This window comes from Cucurbita moschata, unplaced genomic scaffold (genome assembly GCF_002738365.1).
Source record: "Cucurbita moschata cultivar Rifu unplaced genomic scaffold, Cmos_1.0 Cmo_Scf00009, whole genome shotgun sequence".
Lineage (NCBI taxonomy): Eukaryota > Viridiplantae > Streptophyta > Magnoliopsida > Cucurbitales > Cucurbitaceae > Cucurbita > Cucurbita moschata.
In genome coordinates this window covers 4,357,330-4,374,351 of record NW_019268525.1, presented here as the reverse complement: position 1 = coordinate 4,374,351, position 17,022 = coordinate 4,357,330, and the positions used below count along the sequence as shown (strand labels likewise).

The following is a 17,022-nucleotide window of genomic DNA, read 5'->3' as shown; positions in this document are numbered from 1 at the left end:
GCTCATTAGTTATCAATCCAAATATAAGAGTAAATTGGACATATTAATGGCTTGACAACATCTTCGGACCAGACCCGTGGTGAAGAGTTTGTACAAGCACTTGAAAATTTTTCTAAGAACCCCAATAGGAATTTATTATCCGTTCTAAGCAATATAGATAGAAAAATTGAACTGGAACTTACAAACCTGAACTAAAGATTAGATGTGATAGGTTAAACCAACGATATTAGTTTGGCTGCATGCCCAAAGTACACAATTCAATGAAATACAGAATCGAACTCCCATCTTTAGAAAAAACTAAAAACAAAATCATCCACAGCTAAACATCAACATGCACAAGCAAAGCATTATGCCATTTTACCACATATTCACTACAAGTTTCCTAGTATTGCTATCTACCGACGTTGCTTAAAACAAAAGTAAGAACCATCCATCCATCCATATCCATATCATCACATCAATTAGGCCTTTGATCACCTCCTTGCAGCCAATAACACCCACCATCATCTTCTATGCACGTTCACCTCGGATTCTCCGAGCCAACTGGATATCTTTGGGCATTATGGTAACACGCTTGGCATGAATGGCGCACAGATTGGTGTCCTCGAACAACCCAACAAGGTAGGCCTCGGCAGCCTCTTGCAAAGCAAGAACAGCATGGCTCTGGAAACGCAGATCAGTCTGCACCAATAGAAGTTAACGCAAGACCTTAATAAAACAAACCTCGGCAAAATGTACAAGCAGGAGATGAAATAAGTTAACAGACATAAGAACATACCTTGAAGTCCTGTGCAATTTCACGAACCAACCTCTGGAACGGCAACTTCCTAATCAAAAGCTCAGTACTCTTCTGGTACTTGCGAATTTCACTGCGCATCAAAACGTAATTGAAAGTTACAAAACACGTATAGCAGATCCCAGATGGGAAAACAAGGGAGATAAAGGCCACGTGAACTCACCGAAGAGCAACAGTACCAGGTCGGTATCTGTGAGGCTTCTTCACCCCTCCTGTGGTTGGGGCGGACTTACGTGCTGCCTACAGTTCCAAAAACATAACCACATTAGAACGTTCATAGAATTGAGTAATCAACCAAATTCACCCACGGAATCGAACTTATGAAAATTGAACAGACCTTTGTGGCCAGCTGCTTCCTGGGAGCCTTTCCTCCAGTAGACTTACGGGCAGTTTGCTTGGTACGAGCCATCTGCGGAAAATAAACCCCACTTCCGATTTATTCGCAATTAAACCGTACCATACTCAAATTCATGTCAGGCAAATGCTTTAATTTAAGCGCTCACATAAGATTACACAACGCTAAAATCTAATTCGTCACATCTAATTGATAGCTAATCCCATTTCCTAACAACTACCAGATTCCCATGTTCTCAGAAACTTCCAGAAACAAAGATCACGAAACCTAAAAGAGATAACAAATCAGTGGGAGTTGTTAACGTATGAGAAACCTAAAACCCAGGTAACTCTTAAGTGTTTCAATTTCTCAAGCCTAAGTCTGGAAACACAATCAAAAGCGGAGAACGCCGAACAAGGATATGAATCATCAACGAAAATAGAAAGATCCAGCAACGATGCACCAACTCTAAAGAAGAAAACCCAAAAAAGAAGTCTAAAACCCTAAACATATTCCCCAGTAGCAAAACAAAAATAAAAAAATGCGAAAGAAAACAAAAAAATAAAATCAGGCATACCTCGTGTTGCTTGGCGCTGCTTCTTCTCTTTCTTGAGCAGATCTCTCAATGTCAAAGAAGCTAAAAAGTTTGACAACAAGAGCAGTTAGGGCTTATTTATAGGGTCGTACTGGAAGATAGAATCTGAGATCGGACGGTTAAGAAAGCATATCCGTGTGTTTTTTCGGTGTACGAATCTAACGGTAAATGATGGCGTGAGTTGTGTTTTCTCGACGAGAGTGAACGGCCAGGATGTGACCTTTAGAAGGAAGACGAGGATCGAGAGGATGCAATTCTCGTTTCCGATTGGTCGGAATTGCGATAAATCTGTGGCATTTATCTTCTTCTTTTTTTTTTTTTTTTTTTTTTTTTTTTTTTTTTTTTGAGAGGTTATAGAATCAAACCGTTAAATATGAAGTGTTACCCAATTTCAAGGGGTCTTTGGATTTTGAAGTTGTCAAACATAAAAGATTGGAAAATTGGAGTTTTGTTTATTCTGTTGGGAGATATACGGGAATTGCAAAAAATAGAACTATCAAATGATCGCCATACAGGATTTTATCCAATTTGGGTTACTGGAATTGCAATATATTATAGTTTCTTTTCTTAACACAAATTTCCAACATTTGTGCTCATTTTATTTTGGCCTTCAAAATATATATCTTTGAAAAGTTTTGTTGTTAAAATGAATGTCTAATGTTATGACTAATTAATTGTGACCAAAATGACAAGGTCTTAGTAGTTAGAGGCGAAAATACTCGATATAACACAAAAGTTCAAGTTTACACAAAAGACTAAGCCATGAGATAAATGAGAAGAGAAGAATTTTGATCGAAAGCTAAATACAACTCGCCCTCGATCTTGGTCTCGACCACCCTTTGATCTGCCTTATTGATAGGTTTGTGTTGACGGTATGGCCGGCCTCTCGAGGGGACACGTGTCATGCATATCCTCTTCTCATGACCTTCCTGTTCATGACATCGAACTTAATTTGAACTCTAAAAAGAGTCATTTTAATTAATTGATATTTGTTTATGAAATGGTAAAAATGTCAATTCCCCATTGTATCTAACATAGCACTTAAAGATACGTCCAACTTGGACATGATTTAATCCTAGGCAACAAGAACAGCTTCCTGAACTTCGAAAATGCTTTCTTATAACATTCCAATAATGAACAGACTCAAGTTACAAAGATGAAGTCAGACTTCTCATGATTTGACACTTTCGTAATAAGCGTCCTAGAAGCGATTGTACACTCCCCCATTTGCCAGCATCTACAAGTAACTTGTTTCATTTCTCTGCTTCAATTTCTTTTCCCCACTTTTTTTCCACAGAGAATCGAAAGAAAAATTGGCCCAAAAAATAGGGAACTAAATGAATCTTCAAGACTCGATAGAAACCTACAATAAATTATCACATTCTCATCTAACTAAACAGTAAGCCCACAATAGGTTGCTCATAAACATTAAAATGGAGGGCAACCACCATATCACACTACCAGTGTTTCATAAATTTTAGCTTCAGAACAAACACCAATTTGTGATCCTACTGCAACGCTCAAGAGGTCAATGGTGTAATGTTTCGGTTGTGAACTGACCTTTGAGGAAGACTATGAACTTGAATTTGTTTCCGCAATATCTAGATTGTGATCATACTTCATGGAAGTTAAATAAGTCTGCAACGTTAAGGTGCTTTGCGAGACGGCGAATTGCTGAGCAGACAACTCCAGAATTCGAAGCAACAGAATCGGGGAGACATGGCAGACAAATAGGAAGATCATCATCTTCTTTAGTACTGAAGAAGGATAGCACGGATCGACAGAATATAAATCTGCAGATTATGGAACAAAAGAAAGATAATTGTTACTTCTTTCCATGGCTAGAGCATTCCACATGATTCACGCTTCCATAAAAAAGATGCTTTGGGTACATATAATATTTGCATAAATAACATAAGCAAGTTGACTGGAAAATACCTGAGAATGAGACGGCGTAAAAAATTATCAGACAAAACTTGGGCCCAAACGATATTCAAGCTAGTTGATGTACAAAGAACTGTTTCCCACTCCGAAAGTGCGGAGGAGACTATGGTTTCAGCATCATTGTAAACATCCTATAAATAATAAGTTGTGGATTAAACGGAAGTCCTGAAAATATTTGAAGAGAAGTTTTGGCTGTAATAATGAACTTACTGTATCCATATTGGCCGAGGGCAGGCCAACCATTTCCAAAAATGCAGGAAGAGGGGCAGTCAAGAAAAAAGTGAACTGACTTCCTGATTGAATCGTATCAACATTTAAAGGATTCTTGAATGCAGGCCTCAAAGGTGATAGAAGTATGGCGGCAGTCTCTCCTCTCTCTGCACCATGTAGAACCTGAAAACCAAATATCGTTTCCACGTTAGCAGTCAGATTGACTTGAGAGTAACAACAGAACAAGGTATCGCACTTAATATGTAAGATTTAGGAATACTAAACGAAGTGAATTCTAAGATAGTTCTCTGAGACTTGTGGTTGGTCAAATAGAATTTCATAACATAGGCTTGACAGCATAGAAAAATTGACGGATTTAAGTGACTTCTTGAAGCATTGTATCTCTAAAGACCAATTAAATTCACTCTAGACCAGACAGGTCCATCAACATGAAGCTGTCAGTAAGATACTGGTGAACTGGCAATTTTGCGTACATGAAAAGATTCATACTGAAAGTGCAACATGAAAGTTGCAAGCAATAGTTGGCTTCAACACCTGTCCTTTTATACAAGGAAAGCAGATCAATTTAATGCATCTGATGGTCATAACTATCTCATGTCATGCTCAAAGCCGTGATAATCACGTATATAGCGCTGATGTGATGATACTGAAGAAAAACCAGAAATATCCACCTATTTCATTTTCAATATAGCAGTGTGAAGCAAACCATGATGACCTGGCAACACATGTAAAAGTTTTGACAAACCTGCCTTGAATGCATTGCTGTTGTTACTGTCAACTATCAGAAAAACAGGTCTACGTGTAAAGGGTATTATATCACCAGGGTATAGAACGTTTGGACCTGAAAATTTAGAGAGAGAAAAAGGAGAAGAAGAATAAGAAGAATTCTAAGGCATCAATGAAATTGGAAACAACAAAAAGTTGAAATGAAGTATCCACATAACTCAATAGAAAAGACGATCGAGAGAGAGTATGACGGACTGTACCTCCATTACTCCTATGCCCAAACCACAAATACTCATCATATAGGTCACTTGATCCTCGCTTCTCACTCTTACAAGATTCAGGCAAAGAATTACAATTTTCTCGTGAGTTCTGGGTGATGACTTTACTTCTCACGGATTTTCTTGATTCCCCATAACTTGCCATTTGATTGACACTGTTTTGACAACATTTTCCTGCACATATTGTCAATGAGTGCCAATAAATAATAGTAAAATTTTAAATGAGATCAGTTCACTTGAATCATTGATTATAGGACATTAACCTGCTGCAGATAGATAAATCAGCATGATACTATCTGGAAGGAGCTCCTCACAAACTGTAGCCATGACCTGATCACAAGCCAAGAAGCTCCATTGAAAGTTCTTATCATGCAAAAAAAAAAAAAAAATGCGGGCAGAGCAACCACACACACCATCTGGCAAAAAACACGATGCAGAGTAGGCATTCTCATAACAAAAACATTGTTTCGGTTCAGAAATGACCTACTTGATAATTTTAATTAACTATGTACAGAACTAAACTCAAAAATTTTCTTTTGCAATTCTCCTAAAGGTAGATAGTGAGTATCAACTATTTCATAGTCATTGGTGAGTTTGATTAGTACAGGGGTGGGTTACTATATCGATATTGTACAAGGGATAGATAGTGTCCATTAGAGGGAACTGTTAATTACCATTGGTTTTAGAGAAGTGAAGTAGGCAAACATTTGGACATTTTAAAAAGCTCACTGAGATGCACGCCTAGGCCCAAGGCACAGTCTCTGCACCTTGCTTAAAAAAGTGAGACTCCCTTAATGAAGCACAGGCCTCAATATAAGGGAAAAGGCACAAACGAATACTCTTTTACAAAATAATATTTTTCCCCTAAAATAAAATCTCTGTTTTCTTAAAGTTTTCATCACTTCATATACATAAAATCTATTAACATTTTTCAACTGAGTGCATCACAAAAAAAAACACGCTTTTTTTTTTTCACCACACGCTTAAGCCCCAGAGTGGTATTCAGCTTTAATGTGTCTCGAGCTTTAAAATCCATTGGTGGATGGAAATCTAGATCTTGGAACACTCGGTGAGGAATGAAGAAACTTGAAGACCAAGGGGTTCACAATCCACATGGAAGGACGGTGTCACAATTCAACAAGGCCCCATAACAACAGTGAAGGTAGCACGAAAAGCTCAAACCAATCTTGAACAAATGAAAGCCATACCTAGTGCCTATTTTTCATAAATAGAAAGTGGTGGGAGCATAGAAGAAGATATGGTCAATCTTGGTAGACAAAATTCCAAAGGAGTGGTTTTACCGCAAACAAAAAATTAGGGTTTGAAGGGTAGATTTCGATAACCAAGTAGAAAAATTGATGGCATTGGCTACAAAATAGAATAGAATGCAATCAATAAGAAGAAAAAGGTTGATAGTTGAGAATGCTACTACATGAGCTTGAGAGGTTCTGGGCACTAAATTTCATGAGTGGCTGAGAGTGTGACTGCATCAAGACCCAAAAAACCATAGAATAAGAGGCCAAATTCCACTTTCAAACATGGATTTGATAGAGTAGGGAAAGGAAGCTCCGAATGGAGATGGGATCCTAGAGAAGAAGCGCAGCCTAAGCACTGTGTATGGGAAGGTACCTTCTGAAGTTGTGAAGATGATAGAGAAAAGCAAGAGTGAAGCTGGAATACTTTCTTTGAATGTAGAGGTCACTGCTATCATATCAACCTTCCCATGTCAAGCATTACAACAGTGACCTTAGAGGGGCTAAAGTAGTATGACTAGCGAAGACTTATATACCAAAAAAAAGGGGTGCTTTCTCTCTCTTACTATGGATACCTGAAGTCACAATGGTCACTAAGAGGAGATTGGGCATATCCTAGTTCTTATTCATTACCTAGAGGACAAGGTAATATATAGGCAGGGGGTGGTGATAACAATTGGAGTTTAGGATGAAGATTTTAGGTAGTATGGAAATAGCTAAGGAGAAAAGTTTGGGGCTGAATGCAGTACTGACTATGGGAAGCTAGAGGAGAAACACCGGCAGAGACACTGTTCTTGAGTACCTCCAAAAGTGTGAAGATGACTGAGAAAAAAGATGGAGTGCGCACTAGAGGAGCTGTTGATAATTCCCCTCACAGGCTCCAGCACCAACAACCATCGAAGCAGAATTTTCTCACAAAAAAGTGGTGATTTCTCCCTCTGACGTTGAATAGCTATAAGGCACAATAGTCATTATGAGAAGATATGACATATCTTAATTTTGAATCCATCACCTTGAGGACAAGGTAATTTTGGACAGTGGGTGGTTATAGGAATTGGAATTTAGTTAGGTGTTATATGGGTAGTTATGCGGCACATTGTGAGTTCATTAGCGTTTAGTATTAGAAGAAAGTGGGAAAGGTTGGTAAATATTTGGGTACAGAACTGTGGAGAAAGATCCTTCTCTCGATGCTATCAACCTTCTTATTTTCCTTTGCTTCAGTAATGCATGCGTAAGTTCCTATCCTTATTAGATCATGCGAAGCAAATCCAAGATAATAAGTGCAAGCAGAACGAATGCAGAGCTTCAGGGTATCATATCACATGTAACAAGATACTGGGCATATACCCACAATCAATTCAGAAGAATAACGAGAAAATATTTTGAGATAAGAGCATCTTAGGAAATAAAATACAGAAATTGGCCAACTTAACATTTAAAAATTGATCAACATTCACTGGACAACTATTTTCGATCTTCTTGCTTCAGTTTTCAGAGATGTAAACTTTGGTGGTTTAATGGACTTGGTCTTGTTCAACACTTTTCATTGGTGTAAATGTAAACACCCCTTAAGTAATCATAGTCTTTCTATTTCCCTCTCCAATTGGACTTCTTTCTTGTAATTTTGCTTGTATTTTGGGGGGGGTTTACCTCCCTTAATTCCATTCATCAATAAAATCTGTTTCTCTTCTCTAAGAAAACAATTGAGAAAAGGCCAAAAGTTGAATAAATTAAAAACTCTACCATACAACTGAAGCAGTAACAATTTCATGAATAAATAAAAACTTACAGCTATCAAATGAGTCACGGAAGGCCGATAGAGGATAGCTTTCTTTGGATTTGGAGGTAAAGATGGATCAGTCATATCGGTAGCTAAATTAATATCAATTATACCAGAAGCCCCAGAATGATCAATGGTAGCACCATTTTCATTTGGTTCAACTGGATGCTTTTGGTAGAAGAAGCCAGGCTCCCATTCGAGACATTGTAGCATTCTATACGTGTCTAACGTAATTTCTGCAAATTTAACCTGAAAGTAGTAGTGCATGAAATCAGTTAAATCTATAAGCATTCTTCTCATTGAAGATTTATATTTACTCTTGCGACAGACAAAAAATATATATATATATATCTAGTTAACTCACCTCATTTCGATGGTAGCTTGTCAAAACAGCATCTCGGAATTTAAGAACCCTCTTTGCATGGAAACGAGCTACAAATGGAAGGGATAACTGATGGGAATCAAACGAAGCAGAGTAACGCAGAGGTCTGACATTCATTGAGATTGTTGCTACTTTCATGAAGCAGAAAATTTCTTGTACAACTAGCCGCCATTCTTTAAAGTCGGTGCCCTAGAAGCAATAGTTAGCGTGCCTCAGTTATGTAGTGAAAAGCTGCAGTGATATCCTTGTAACACTTTCTAAGTGAAGAAGATATCGATACTTTCTAACCAGAAAGGGAGCTCATTTATTTGATCAAGCAGGGGTGTTAAAATCATTTTCATTCTTCAAAACTTACACATAAAACTCTGTGAAGTATGAACATAACCATGTTTAATTTGAAAAAAAGAAAAAAGAAAAAACCTAAAGCACGAGATCTGGATAAATGTTAAACACAACAATCAACCGTGATTCGAATAATTATATGGAGACCTCATACTGATCTCAACAGTCATAATTAAAAAATCTCCCAAATATCTTATATTGGTAAGTTCAATTCAAAGTTGCATACAAGCCAGCAAAAAGAAAAAAAAGAAGTAAAAGGAAAAATTACTCCTCCACTGTTCGCATTTGTTGGGAGCGTGATTCAATTTCTTGATAGAGCCCTTCCAGATAAACTATTTCCGGGACACAAACATGACAAATAGTGCAAGCATATTATAAATGTTTCTATACTATGTTAGGTTGGGCAGCTGAGAAGAAACCAAATGAATGGATAAACTTGCTCTTCAATTCAAAGAAAAGGCAATCGAATTTTTAAATATTAATTAGAATTATGATAAGGAAAGAAAGACAACAGAACAAACTAAGCTACACGAGGTCTAGACAGCATTGAATCAAAAGCCAAAATTAGAAAAATAAGCTGGATCGTGAAAACAAACGAGCTCCAAAAATAAACAGGCCGTCAAAACGGTCCATCAGCAAACTGAAAATATTTGACATAATCCAAAATTCAGTTATAATTATTGAGCAAATTAGAAGTTACCCGAAAAGCGGCCTTGCTATCGTCCACCAGAGCCTTCAATCTCTCGGCGAGAACCTGAACCGTGTGCGTGCGATTCAAAAGCAACGAAACCAGCAAAAACCTCGCGTAAAACCTCAGCTGTTTGAACCTCGCTCCCAGATCCTTCCTCGAATTCTTCGATTCCTCAAAATAGTTTCGATTAAGAATCGCTTCGTAGAACACATAGGCTTCAATCAAGAACCTGGCCTCACTGGTTCTCATATAATGCCCAAAGTAAAGCTGACCTATCCGACTAGCGATCTCGCCAATTTCAGAGCGGTTGAGACCAGATTCAACAAGCTTCGCGCGGAATTCCTGCTGGAACTTCCATAGACGCATATATGCCTTGAAAACCTTATGAAAATAGTGGTGGTTGTCCACACGGCCGTAAGCCGGGACGTCTTGGACCCTAGCAAATTTCCGGTCGGCGCTCTCCACCAGAGCTCGGAAGGTCTTCGCAACAGAGTTGCTGTCGGTCATTCCGGAGGTCTCAATTACCAGACCGGTAGCCACAATCACCGGCTCTCATCGAACAAAAACAGAACAATCGAAACTGCAAAGTGAAGTATCAGAGGAAAAGAAACAAAGAAAGTGAGCTTCCTTCAGAGAAAGAAAGAGAGTGTGCCGCGCGCGCAAGTTCGTGTACGTGCTTATACGATACAGAGCACCAGAAAGAGAGAGAGATAAGTAGTTGGGACTTTTTGCTTGGGACTCGTGTGGGGTTTGGTTGTATTGCGGTGTCATAAATCAAACCACTTTTTCTGTTCCGTCCTTCTTCCTCCTCGAACTCCTTAGCTTTTACTCTGTCGTATGAAACGGAATTTGGACTTGAAATCCGTCAAAAGCGAATTGCGGAGGCCGGAGAGCGGCCGGAAATGGCAGGAATTTTGGCGGCTATGGCGGAGAAAGGAAGGAGAAGTGATGAGACATGTGGGAGAGGTGTGTTTTTTGAGCACTGCCATTAAATTTTGTCATCTCAAATCTTGACCGTTGATTGACGCCATGCATCTTCTGATCCGACGGTCATGCCTACTATTTTTTCTTTTTTTTTTACTTTTTGCCGCTTTGCTAATATTTCCATCCCGATTATGAATCAATAATTAAAATTTGAATTATATAGTTAGAATATTAGAAAAGAATAAGATAATATTAATTATTGACCAAAGTTTATTGAATTATGTAGGAAAGGGAAATTAATTTACAAAATAAATACTAATATTGCAAAATTTCCGCAAAAAATAAATTAAATGGATAATTTAATATTTTGATGTAATGAAATAATGAAAGCAGGAGAAATGAGTCTGGCAGGCATGAGGGTAAGCGTGAATTAGTTTATCCTATAACGAAATGGATGATATTAAATAAATAATATAAGATGGCCAACGAAAGGAAGAAAGAAAAGCATATGCAATATAATTAAATAATAGAGTATGAAATTATATTTCAAATCTGAAAAATTAATTTTCAAAATGTTCAGCCACCAAACGCTGCGCTGCACTGCACATTCTCCATTTTCTAATATTTATTTATTTATAAGGAATAAATAATAACTGATTGGTCGGCATATGATACACAATAGTTAGGTGGTTCTTGAATGGAAGAGAAAATAATACAATAATTGAAATATATATATAAATGAACTGTTCATATTGGACACTGCCACGTGGGATCATTGACTTGGGTGAGGACTAATGATTAGGAAAGAGAAAAATATTTGGTTTTTTAAAATATTATTTTTCGGAGCTAACTTAATAATTAATTCATATACCAACGATAATTACATGTTTGAGTTTAATTAAATTAAAATCATAATTGAAAAGGTTTGGAGAGCAAATAAAACTAATTTGTAATTTGATTAAATTTTATCATGCTGCTAATAAGTTGTATAATTCAAAAAATTAAAAAATCCTAATTTTTTTTTGGTGGTTAGATTTGAATTAGAAAAACAAATAAAATAAATGGGGCATGAGCTTTGACAATTAATGGAGGTTGCACTTTATTAGGTGGGATACTTTTTCTCTACTCTACAAATTTGTGTCCTTTGTGTCCAACATCTTAAATCATCATCATCCCCTTCTAATAAAATCCATTATTTCTTGTGCTTACTCCAACCATCTCGAGATCTTAATTGACAAAGTTTGCCATAATTTTTTTCTTAGAAAAGACATGTTTTGTCTTCATATATTTATTTTGCACTATTGGATCACATTTTTAGTTCAATAAATTGTCTGATAAGATTAAGCTCTCAATGACTGAGACATGAATTGACTTATTGCAATTTTTAACACTTGATTTTGAAGTAATGTTTTTTTTTTTCCTTGGACAATACATTTGAGATACAATATGAAAGAAGGATTAAGGCTACTAGTGTGCAAGCAAAGCGCTATTGGCAGGTGTAGAGGAACTGTTATCACCCAACTCCTTAACCTAATTCGACATTAGTTTTAGGCTGTAGAAGAGTAGGAACTGTTATCACCCAACTCCTTAACCTAATTCGACATTAGTTTTAGGCTGTAGAAGAGTAGCGTGGAGGCTCTAAAATGTAAAAAGGAAATTCTCTAAATCAAAAAGGGTAAAAATGAGATAAAAGTTAAGGCTGAGTGTTTGGCTAATACTTAACAGAGAAGGGATAAAAAGAAAGAGTTGGAGTTTGGAAAAGAAAAGGGAGCCAAAATGAAAGGATCCTATGAGGCCTTAATTCATCGACACCAACCAAGAAGAATATAGGGCCTTCTCTAATGATGATGATGTTGAGGAAACAAGCTTGTACACTTTAAAAGAGGCCTTGGGATTGTGCCCCTTTTCTCTTTTTGTGGCTTTTTACCCCTCAAATATGCCCATTTGTATGCTTGCTTTTGGGTGGATTTGACGACCTCTAAACTACAAAGCATTTACTGAGAGGATTTCAATGAGTAGTGCTTGTTTTTTTAGCTACTTTGTCAAGTGGGTTTGGAATGATCGTGAAACAAAAAGGGAAACAAAGTTATGTCTTCTATCAACTTTTTGTTGAAAAAGCTTAAGATAATGTTATATTAAATAAGAGTTCGGTAACGAATATGAGGATATGAGTGGTGGGTTGATACGAATGTTGTCCTACCATTTTCAAAAAAGTAGATCAAGAGTTTTTTTTTTTTTTTTTTTTTTTTAATAATCTATAATATTTAGCTGAAAGAGATTATCGAACCAGGCTCCTCAATTTTAAAAGATCATAAGCCAACACAAATTGATGAATTTTTGTTTTAAATGAAACCAATTGGTCTCGCGTTTCATTAGTGGTCTCTCAACTTCTCCTTTGATGATGGTTCAAGTGAATTTGCGTTTTCTTCCATTGATGGCTTAGCAGCAGAGATGAATATGGCAGTTTCAACGATCTCATTAACATTCATCGCTAGAATGTCTCCGATAACTACTATGATGTTTTTCAAAATAGTCTCCAACAGTTTTGGAACTAATAAGGTAAAGAACATGTTTGTTTTTTTTTCGACTTAGCAAGCATCTTCCTCCTCCCGGGCTGACTGCTACTACTTTTTGGGCTTAAATCCTTAAGGCCCACCTCCTCAAGAGAATTCAAAGCCTTCTCCGATTTGGACAGCGTTACTCGCGGCTGAGAAGAAGCCATGACACCCTTCCCTTGAGAACGAAATTCGTCGGACGTCGACGCCTGCTTCAGCCTTTTTTCCCCGGGCTGTCTGCCCTACCCGCCCATTCTTCATCGTTCCACCGGCACATAACTCACCGGAAAATCCACCTCCTCGAATTCAAGAAAACATCCTCCTCCCGCGAATCACCCGCATTAGTCCCTTCTTCTCCCCCAATAGCTCACCCACACAAACTCGCTAACTTCTGAATAATCTCCAAATACCGAAGATTGGGAGGTAAATCCAGAATCTCGATCCAGAAATTATATTCGGCAGCCAGAAATTATCACAGGGTCGAAGACGAATGGCACAATCGTGAAGCGCAAACCTCTCCCAAACTTCAATAACTTCTTCTGGGCTTGACCATCAGGTAAGAGAATCGCAGCTAGATTGTAAGTTGGTTCTTAAGAGCTAGGCCTGAAATGAGTTTCTATTTTCAATTTTTTTTTTTTGGCTCTAAAGACTTTTTTTTTTAATCTAAAACAGCTTATAAATATACTGACTCAATGGCTGGTGGAGGAATGATCAGGCAGCTACTAAGGAGGAATCTTAAGACCCAATCTACAGTAAGAACTTACTTTGCCTCTTTTCTTTCTTTTTCCTATGAAGAATTAGTGTATCAAATCAAGTAGCACAGCTTCAATGATCGAATTTGAATTTGAATCCGCCGAACACTTAGTTGTGAAATGTAGTAATGTCTAATGAGAGAAAATACAACTCATACCATTCTGTTATCACGTGTAGTTCATGTAGTGTAATGGCCCAAGAATGTTTCTTCAAGATTTTGCCTTTTCTAATATATTATAGATGAAATTTCCACCTTTCTTATCCCATATATCAAAGAATGATGGCATTGGATCTGCTTGAATGATGCAGTCCTTTGGAACACTTGCTTTTATGGGAGGTGGTGCGTTAGAACATTTGAGCTTTGCGACAGTTGCATCCTGTCATGAGGCTGATCAAGGGTTGCGGTGTCCAAGCTACGTCTGGTCTCGCAATGGTAATCTCCGTCCACATGTTCATGCATCGTAAGTTTTTCCTGGGACTATGGTTTTCCATTGATGAAAGATACATTTCAATGTTCGATAATTATTTTGCTTTACTATCGGCTTCTAAACTTGGTGTAATCTGTGGAGTTTTCCTTCTCGCTATGATTGAATTTATTTGACATCTTCATAGTGTGTTTTTGGAAATCTCTAAGCTATCACATCTTGTGGACTAGTTACTGTTTTTGTTGGCATATGGTCACTCTACGCTTTTTGGATGCAGGTTGACATCCAATTTTCTTCAGCAATCAACTTATAATTTTAGCCAAAGTTGTAATGTTTATAAAAGTTCTGGCTTAGATATAAGGAGCTTGAATTTGGGACGTCGTTTCCATTCACAGTCATTTCACAAGTCTCATTGGCTTTCATCTCCTTCTACTCGTTATATTGGAAGGTGTTCTTCCATGTACAATATTCAACGCTGCTACTCTAAAGCTACCATCGAACGGAAGTCCAAAAATATGCTTTTATACCTTGTAGCATTGGTTTTTGCTATGGTGGGATGTAGTTATGCTGCTGTTCCTCTTTATAGGAGGTTCTGCCAAGCTACTGGTTATGGAGGCACTGTTCAGCGCCGTGAGGTATCTTTCTTTAGTTTTCGACATTGTGTCAGATTACGCATTTCTCTGCTTTTCAATTGAGAAAGGATTTCCTTTATGTAGAGTGTTGAAGAAAAGATAGCTCGCCATGCTAAAGATGGAACAGTAACTACACGGTTCGAATTCTCTTTAACATACTTTTGTTTTGAAGCAATGATTGGATTTGTTTTAGTTTTCTGAAGTATTTTATTCCTGCCTAGTGTAATTTTCCTTCTCAATCTTAGTGCAATTATTGCATTACTTTTGTTCTTTGTGACATCCGAGTAAAGGAACAGTACATGAATGAACTGTGACCACATTTGAATGAGAGCGATCCTGAGGGTAGAATGACTAAGAAAGACTTAAAAAAGAATTTTAGTTCGTGCTTCAGATATTTCATGCTTTGTGATCTGATGGCACTCTGTTGCCATTTTTCATTTTAAATATGAAAAGTTCTGTTTCACTTTTGAAGAAAAAAATATATATTCTCTTATGCTACCTGGGAAATGAGGCATTGGGATATTCATTAATAGTTCCTTTCTTATAATTACACTTCACTATTATATAATGTTTTGGTAAAGGTTAAGTACTCGGTGGATTTTGAATATGGTTAATTAATACAATTTTAATTCAGCTATTGACTGATAGTTTTTCATTTGTTACTAGGGATATTGTTGTGCAGTTTAATGCTGACGTAGCTGATGGAATGCCTTGGAAGTTTATCCCAACACAGAGAGAGGTGATTCTTTTTGTAGATGCATATATATAACACACACACACGGACGTCTTAATCTTGACACGTCTGCTTACTGGCGTTGTAGCGTCATTCATATGGTGTCCCTATTTCCTTGAACACCCTTTGCATGAAACAAAACCTATAACAGTCCAAGCTCAACACTAACAAATATTGTTTTCTTTGGACTTTCCCTCTTGGGATCCCCTCAAGATTTTTAAAACATGTCTACTAGGGAGAGTTTTCCACACCCTTATAAAGCATGCTTAGTTCCCCTCTCCAACTGATGTGGGATTTCACAATCCACCCCCCTTCCCTTTAGGGCTCAGTGGTGTGCCAGCGAGGACACTAGCCCGGGGGGTGGATTGATCCTACATCGGTTGGAGAGGAGAACGAAACATTTCTTATAAGAGTGTGGAAACCTCACCCTAGCAAACGCGTTTTTAAAACCGTGAGGCTGACGGCGATACATAACGGGCCAAAACGAACAATATCGACTAGCGGTGGATTTGGGATGTCACAGAACCAATAAAGCACAAATACGCACGCTCAGCAAGAAACAAGATTTCCATTAGAGTAGGAACTAACTTCATCTGCTGTCTTAGGTGAGGGTAAAACCTGGAGAAAGTGCACTTGCATTCTATACTGCTGAAAATCGAAGTTCAACTCCAATTACTGGTGTGTCTACGTACAATGTTACACCTATGAAGGTAAAAACTAGCTTCCCAACATTGTATTGTATAAGCCACAGTTTTAATAAATTTAAACTACTGTACGCTATGAAATCCTTAATTTTGTACCATAGGTGCAACGTTAGAGGAGTATTCATATCATATCATGTATATCATGTATCTGTGTCCATGCTTCTTAGGCATTAGCTCTTAAGAAGATAAACCAATGGCCTTTTCTTTGTCTAAAAACTCATCAAGATCATAAAGAATGAGACTTTTTGTTTTCCAGGCTGCAATCTACTTCAATAAAATACAATGCTTCTGCTTCGAGGAGCAGCGCCTCCTTCCTGGGGAGCAGATTGACATGCCTGTGAGTTTATGTTTCTTTCTTTCAGAGTTGGGTTTTAAGCAAACCATCTGATGCATGTCATGATTCTGCAGGTGTTCTTTTACATTGATCCTGAGTTTGAAACTGATCCAAAAATGGATGGCATCAACAATCTGATTTTATCCTACACTTTTTTCAAGGTCTCTGAAGAATAGCTGATGAACGGAGTCATTCGTTAATTTTTAGATAGCGAGGACAGTGTCAATTGATACCTTTTCTTTTTTGTCATTGATAGAGAATAGTCGGAAGAAAAGTTTTCTTTCTTAATTATTTGAGATTGAGATTCAATCATATCCCATGAGATTATGGAAATAATAGAAATTTGTGTTTGAGGTCATTGGCCTTTTGGACACTCAAAATGTGGGTATCAATGTAACACCATTTATAAACTTTATGTTTGATAAAATGTGCTAAAAAGTAATAAACGAACGATACGTCGATGTAAATTTGAGCATAATTCAATTAGTACGGTTAACACATGAGTTCGTGTGCATTGGGTGAGGCCCTCCGAGTGTTCATAACTGATGAATGTTTTCTTTGCATAGATAGACATAAGAATCACATGATTCTAAATTGGTTCAAAATTGAT

At 37.4% G+C, this 17,022-nt stretch overlaps 3 protein-coding genes across 4 annotated transcripts; 1 reads left to right on the top strand and 2 right to left on the bottom strand.

Moving 5' to 3' along the window:
* Nucleotides 1–178: 178 nt before the first annotated feature.
* Nucleotides 179–1,814, bottom strand: LOC111447356 (histone H3.3). Its single transcript, XM_023086482.1, has 5 exons — nucleotides 1,708–1,814; nucleotides 1,134–1,205; nucleotides 960–1,036; nucleotides 779–869; nucleotides 179–681 (listed from the first exon to the last, which is right to left on the bottom strand). The coding sequence occupies exons 2-5, from the start codon at nucleotides 1,203–1,205 to the stop codon at nucleotides 511–513; spliced, it is 411 nt and encodes a 136-aa protein (XP_022942250.1). The 5' UTR covers nucleotides 1,708–1,814; the 3' UTR covers nucleotides 179–510.
* Nucleotides 1,815–2,818: 1,004 nt separating this feature from the next.
* Nucleotides 2,819–10,320, bottom strand: LOC111447355 (protein SCAI-like). Its single transcript, XM_023086481.1, has 9 exons — nucleotides 9,362–10,320; nucleotides 8,302–8,508; nucleotides 7,947–8,186; nucleotides 5,168–5,234; nucleotides 4,887–5,078; nucleotides 4,650–4,741; nucleotides 3,880–4,062; nucleotides 3,664–3,800; nucleotides 2,819–3,518 (listed from the first exon to the last, which is right to left on the bottom strand). The coding sequence occupies exons 1-9, from the start codon at nucleotides 9,857–9,859 to the stop codon at nucleotides 3,338–3,340; spliced, it is 1,797 nt and encodes a 598-aa protein (XP_022942249.1). The 5' UTR covers nucleotides 9,860–10,320; the 3' UTR covers nucleotides 2,819–3,337.
* A 2,645-nt stretch (nucleotides 10,321–12,965) lies between these two features.
* Nucleotides 12,966–16,890, top strand: LOC111448034 (cytochrome c oxidase assembly protein COX11, mitochondrial). Of its 2 annotated transcripts, none has more exons than XM_023087478.1 (9): nucleotides 12,966–13,387; nucleotides 13,504–13,583; nucleotides 13,894–14,045; nucleotides 14,287–14,644; nucleotides 14,726–14,778; nucleotides 15,308–15,380; nucleotides 15,980–16,084; nucleotides 16,335–16,415; nucleotides 16,487–16,890. In XM_023087478.1, the coding sequence occupies exons 2-9, from the start codon at nucleotides 13,524–13,526 to the stop codon at nucleotides 16,586–16,588; spliced, it is 984 nt and encodes a 327-aa protein (XP_022943246.1). In that variant the 5' UTR covers nucleotides 12,966–13,387; nucleotides 13,504–13,523; the 3' UTR covers nucleotides 16,589–16,890. The 2 variants fall into 2 exon arrangements, with proteins under 2 accessions (XP_022943246.1, XP_022943247.1); XM_023087479.1 differs by having other exon boundaries at nucleotides 12,966–13,409.
* The last annotated feature ends 132 nt before the right edge of the window (nucleotides 16,891–17,022 follow it).

Bases quoted from the DNA above. Each gene is read 5' to 3' on its own strand.
- LOC111447355 (XM_023086481.1), bottom strand. From the start codon at position 9,859: ATGACCGACAGCAACTCTGTTGCGAAGACCTTCCGAGCTCTGGTGGAG. The intron at 8,509-9,361 runs GTAACTTCTAAT...TATTGCTTCTAG, and splicing joins ATAGCAAGGCCGCTTTTCGG to GGCACCGACTTTAAAGAATG. The intron at 3,519-3,663 runs GTATTTTCCAGT...CATAATCTGCAG, and splicing joins TTACGCCGTCTCATTCTCAG to ATTTATATTCTGTCGATCCG.
- LOC111448034 (XM_023087478.1), top strand. From the start codon at position 13,524: ATGGCTGGTGGAGGAATGATCAGGCAGCTACTAAGGAGGAATCTTAAG. The intron at 14,779-15,307 runs GTTCGAATTCTC...ATTTGTTACTAG, and splicing joins GATGGAACAGTAACTACACG to GGATATTGTTGTGCAGTTTA. The intron at 16,416-16,486 runs GTGAGTTTATGT...ATGATTCTGCAG, and splicing joins GGGAGCAGATTGACATGCCT to GTGTTCTTTTACATTGATCC.
- LOC111447356 (XM_023086482.1), bottom strand. From the start codon at position 1,205: ATGGCTCGTACCAAGCAAACTGCCCGTAAGTCTACTGGAGGAAAGGCT. The intron at 1,037-1,133 runs GTCTGTTCAATT...TTGGAACTGTAG, and splicing joins GGAAGCAGCTGGCCACAAAG to GCAGCACGTAAGTCCGCCCC. The intron at 870-959 runs GTGAGTTCACGT...TTTGATGCGCAG, and splicing joins CCTGGTACTGTTGCTCTTCG to TGAAATTCGCAAGTACCAGA.